At 45.7% G+C, this 5,266-nt stretch overlaps 1 protein-coding gene and 1 pseudogene across 2 annotated transcripts; one reads left to right on the forward strand and one right to left on the reverse strand.

Annotated features, from left to right (window-relative positions):
* Window positions 1-395: 395 nt before the first annotated feature.
* Window positions 396-5,032, reverse strand: LOC139048516 (uncharacterized). 2 transcript variants are annotated; one of them, XR_011507745.1, is made up of 4 exons: window positions 4,903-5,032; window positions 2,597-2,680; window positions 884-1,064; window positions 396-753 (listed from the first exon to the last, which is right to left on the reverse strand). XR_011507745.1 is itself a non-coding variant. In XM_070522918.1 (4 exons), the coding sequence occupies exons 1-4, from the start codon at window positions 4,979-4,981 to the stop codon at window positions 515-517; spliced, it is 339 nt and encodes a 112-aa protein (XP_070379019.1). In that variant the 5' UTR covers window positions 4,982-5,032; the 3' UTR covers window positions 396-514. The 2 variants fall into 2 exon arrangements, 1 of the variants encoding a protein (XP_070379019.1); XM_070522918.1 differs by lacking the exon at window positions 884-1,064 and having other exon boundaries at window positions 396-550; window positions 614-753.
* LOC139049357 (U2 spliceosomal RNA) lies at window positions 4,114-4,294 on the forward strand (annotated as a pseudogene).
* Window positions 5,033-5,266: the final 234 nt, after the last annotated feature.

Here is a 5,266-nt window from a genome sequence, read left to right on the forward strand (position 1 = left end):
CGTTCCTTTGACAACGATCGCGGCGCATGGCAACTTCAAGTTAGTAGGTTTTTGTTAAAGGGCTTGAAACAACTTGACATTCATGATCATTTTATCGTAGTAAACTCCGATGAAATCAGCAAATTCTTCCAGAAAAATGAGAACATAGGTTACGCATTCTCTGTGGATATTGAACACGTGTTCTATTCTGTGCCTCACAATGCGGTGTTTACTGCTGTTCGCAAGTGTGTTGAAGTTAACGGGGATGTTTCTTTTCAAAATACTATTGGTATGTGTGTGGACAACTTTTTAGTTTTACTTGAGACCTACCAGAAGAGTACTTTTGTCACGTGTGACAACCGGTTGTCTTTGCATAAGAAAGGCATATGCATAGGATCGTGCGTAGTACCTTTACTGTGTGATAGTCCTGTCGGAAATGTACAAAACTCTTGACAGCCTTCACGGTTCACCTGTTTTTAATGTTTTTAGATACGTTGATGATTTTTGGTTGTGATGGAGCATGCATTCCAATCTTCTATAGCTTGACTCTGGGGTTAGGACTCAAGAGGACCTGCGGACAAAGATGCAGGACAGTTTTTACAAGCAGTTCATTAGGCTTTCAAAAGCTGGCTACCTCGTTCAGTCCCGACATCAGTGGTCGAATCCCTGCAACAGAAGCCAATAGCGGGCACTCCAGCGAATGAGGCAAGAGCCGGCGAGCGGAGTGCCCTAAGGCCGGAAGTTGTGCCGTATGTGCATAAGATGAGCCACAATCTGAAAAAAAGGGGTGAATAGGTACGGAGTGCCTGTCGTGCTCTCCGCTCCAAACAGGCTGGCCCAACTGTGCCCCCGCAAAATGGGCAGCTCGAAGAGAGGCTGCCAAGTAAAACACGTGAAACCTTACGTGCATTGCGTCACCTGGGTGGTTAATGAAATTCCCCTGTCTTGTGGAAAGTCTTATATAGGACCTACAGGCCGCTGCGTCAATGACCGAATGAGGGAGCACGCTAGTGACCTGAAGAAGGACTTCACTGCGCCTCTTTCATCACACTGTAAAGCTTGCCCTTGTAAGCCAGTATTTCATCCTGGGCAGAAGATAAAAGGGCACGTGAGCTATTAGAAGCGTTTCACATAAAAGAAAAAAAAGTAGTGCCTGCGCATGCCAGACTTATGTTTTGTACAACACAAAGCTTACTCTCGATCTACCAAGTGATCTTGCCAGCCCTGGTAATCGCCCTCAGTAGTGGTAGGTGCGCCTGCGCGTTCGGAACAGTATATATACTCTTCTCGCTGTTTTTCAAATGAAGTTGTTAAGCTCCTGTGACGTACGTGTTCTGTGTCTCTTCTTTGTAATTGTGCCTTCGCGCTACATAAGGCTGATAAGCAAACACCAACTAGCCCGACAACAAGTCGTTCCACAGAGAACGCTTTGTTACGTCTCAATACGGCAATGAGCAATCCTTCGACATTTACCACGAGGTAACCCTCCCCATTCATCAGCGCCCACCCAGAAGTCGACGCAACGTCGACGTCGTCTGTTGACGGGTCAACAAAGGACCTCTCTACATGAACCTGACAAGCTGAACTAATTGACGAAAAGGGCCGACGTCGAATGCAACCGTAGGAACGGCTTCGACCTCGGATTCCCAGATTGCTGCGCGCTTGCGCCACATTGGGGGCGAAGGTGCAACATCAGAGGCGGTGTTCGGCGGAACGGTGCGATAATCATGGGTGGGTTATTGCGACCGATTCGACGATTGTGATTGGCCGCCATACATTCATCAGATTCCCTAGTCTAGTCTCCTAGGGATGACGACGATATTCAAAAGTGGATACCTTTGGTGTAGTGAAGGGCTGCTGAGGGGTCTTGACGTGAACCGTGACGTTTGCTATGCTCCTACATGGAGTGGGCTTCCGTATCTGGAGCCGGTGGAAATAATGTGAAAATAACCCCGTTTTTCTTCATTCCGACTACCGGACACACTCGTCGATGGGCTAAGTATTTTCCTGGCCCAAACGCCACCTCGAGCCGCAACAACTTGCTGCAGTGCTCCAGGGGTTGCCTGAGGGGAGATGGCGTCGCCGCGTCGGTAGCATGCGGCGTTGGCACCGCAGGCCGCTGCTGCTGGCTGGCTCGGGCGGCACCGTACCTCTATGGTACATTACTCGCAGCGCTAAACTTGAATGACCGCTCAGCTCCATTCAATCGGACATTATTTGCTTTGGCATTCACAACTCGTGAGAAGTTCACAACGAAGGCGCCAAATAAAACGACGGATGGAGGAAGGAGACACGAGACAACCACGTAGGCACCTACGTGGTTGTCTCGTGTCTCCTTCCTTCGTCCGTTGTTTGTCGCCTTCGTTGTAATCATTTATAATGAACTCGCCCACCAGCACGTACTCATGAGAAGTGCTTAGGTGTCCTTGTATTTTTATTGTGCCATGAAGTGGTCGCCCGCTTGCTTGACTCGAATTTCGATGTCCTTATTTCTAGCACTGGTCGTGGCGGACGCAGTCGCCGCATGGGGGTTTTGTCCTGAAGAAGCCTTCCTTGCAGACGCACGTACATGACATTCTCACGCATTCAGATCGATGGTAATATTGGCAATTCATACCGTCACTGTTGCACCATCGCTCCTTGAAGTTCCCTTTGCTGCCACACACTGCCACCTCGTTTTGTGCACACCTTCGGCCTCCAACTGCACGAAGAAAGGAAGTCATTGGACATTGTGCAGTTAAGCTTTGTTTTATATAATTGCCTCTGCGAAACAAAAATATTGTCCTCGTTAACGGTTTCCTTCAATCATTCTCTATCACACTTCCACAAGCTATATATATATATATATATATATATATATATATATATATATATATATATATATATATATATATATATATATATATATATATATACATACATATATATATATATATATATATATATATATATATATATATATATATATATATATATATATATATATATATATATATATATGTCTCGCGAAATTAGGGTGTTCTCGAAAAATAAAAAAAGAGTGTCGTCCACCCTATAGTGGAGCACCGATCTACAATAGAGACCGGCACGGGATTCTCGGAAAGGAAGCTTCGCATTTAAAAGAGAAAGTTATAATCTACGCACGCAAAACTGCTGCGCGATGTGGCCGTTCGAGGCACTTTGCGCGTATTCGCGGGCTTCTTTCATGCCCGTAAAAACACTTTTATGTAGCACGTGGTGAACAACAGGAAGCTGTATCAGGAGTTTTTAATGTTGCTCTACAATTTTATTATTGACTTTTACCATCAAATTATAATATTTTATAAGTTGATTATTTCTTAGAACTAATTGTGTAATTGGGTGCAATGAAAAATAATCCAAGTATCTCCAAGCAAAGGCAAACAACATTACCATGGTTCTGTCCAGCTACGTGGCACTCGCATACTTTAAAACTCTATCACGACGTTATAGTTTGTGTAGTAAACCTGCTTGGTATGCCACTTTTTATATTTTATTGGTTTCTTTATATATAGAGAGAAAACTGCGAGCAATACACGCATCCATTGTAGAGCTTCTGAATGAAGTTCAAGGCGACATGTAACTCCTGACTGGAGTTCATTTATGAACGAAAAAACCACTCAAAAACACAGAGGACAAGAGGAGAGGTTCACACCACAACGACTGGGTGTGACTCGGTGTGACTGGGTTCACACCAGTCATTGTGGTGTGAACCTCTCCTCTTGTCCTTTGTGTTTTTGACTGGTTTTTTCGTTCAAGTATGTACCAACTGGCCCAGATTTCAACCCTTCTGGACTTCATTCCCTGTGTTGCACACGCCACCACCAAGAAAAAGAATCGTGAGCTATTTGACTGTCTGAAGATGGATGACCAACGAAGCTGTCTAGCGTACGACACAGAGGTGACACAGAATTCCGAACATAAGTACGGACTCATTTTACCGTGATTTTTATGCAAATTCGTGTGGACGACGGGACCGCCACCGTGAGGAGCCGGAGGAAACTAGACACGCGCGACGTTTCGACGGGCCCGCCACCAGGGGAGAGCGGAAGGAAAAGAAAGGAGATACGCAAGCGCTTGGAACGCCGACAAGGAGAGAGTGGTGCGACGTTCGATATGGCCGACCCGGGACAAAGTGTAGTATCTGTTCCTATCAGCTATCCTATCTGATACAGGTTGTATTTGGAGCCAAGATATTAAACTTATTTTTGCAAGCTGACGGAGTGCTTGAAGCCTGCTTCACCTCCGCCATGAGTCGGCCTGGTATAGCCCTATTCGCGGGATCGGCCCAGGGTTTCTGGTCTACGGACATCGACCCGCTGGAAACCACCCATATACAGCTTTGCTGTAAAAAAAGAGAAAAGAAACGAACGACTGCAACAATGAACCATATTTCAACAAATATCTTATTCTTATGCACCTCACAACTGTGGGCCCCGAAGTGATCATAGATCTGAAACTGGTTGAAATAAATTTTACCTACCTAAATAAAAAATTGAGGAATTCCTACAGATATTTCATGTCGCTCACACTATGCTGAACTTTAGGTTCTCGTAAAAGAACTCCAGGCGACGAAAATTAATCCGTAGACCCTGACTATGGCGTGCCTCATCATGATATTGTGGCTCCTGCATGTAAAATCCCAGAAAGCTTTTTTTTAAGGTTATACTCAACCCGACTGGTTGCCAACGCTTCTTTGAGCCACCGACATGCGCTTTGGAACATCTAGCAGATGCATCGTGGCATACAGTGATAGCGAGAGCCCTGCGTAACCCAATGTGACTGCATTTATTCCCCCCCACCCCCCAGCGTTTTCCGGTGCCGCAAAAAGCACAGCCCGCTGCGCGGTCCAATTATCGAATTTTACTCGCTGAGCGCTGTTCAAGAGCTATACGTGCTACTTACATGAGTAGGTCATTTCGAAGACGACCATGACAAGGAGACCATGCGTGAGCATTTGCACGCTCTTTCGGCCACGTACCATGTGTTACTTCGAGAACGAGAAACCTATTTTTCGCATCGTGGCAGCGCGCTGCTCAACACGGGGTGAGCTGCATCTTGCGAAAGATTGATGATCGTATTGTACTAATACACCTGCGTATGGCAGCAACTTGCGCACGGTGTCGTATCATAATGCAACATTGCGGAAAAAATTCTACGCAAGGAAAAAAAGAAAAGCCACATATACCGCGCAGCCCCGCGTCAATGATTGTGCAACACAGATTCAATGATGCTAATTCACTTTTGAAATGACCTACTAAGCCGCGGT

Source organism: Dermacentor albipictus, chromosome 8, assembly GCF_038994185.2.
Source record: "Dermacentor albipictus isolate Rhodes 1998 colony chromosome 8, USDA_Dalb.pri_finalv2, whole genome shotgun sequence".
NCBI classification, from domain to species: Eukaryota; Metazoa; Arthropoda; class Arachnida; order Ixodida; family Ixodidae; genus Dermacentor; species Dermacentor albipictus.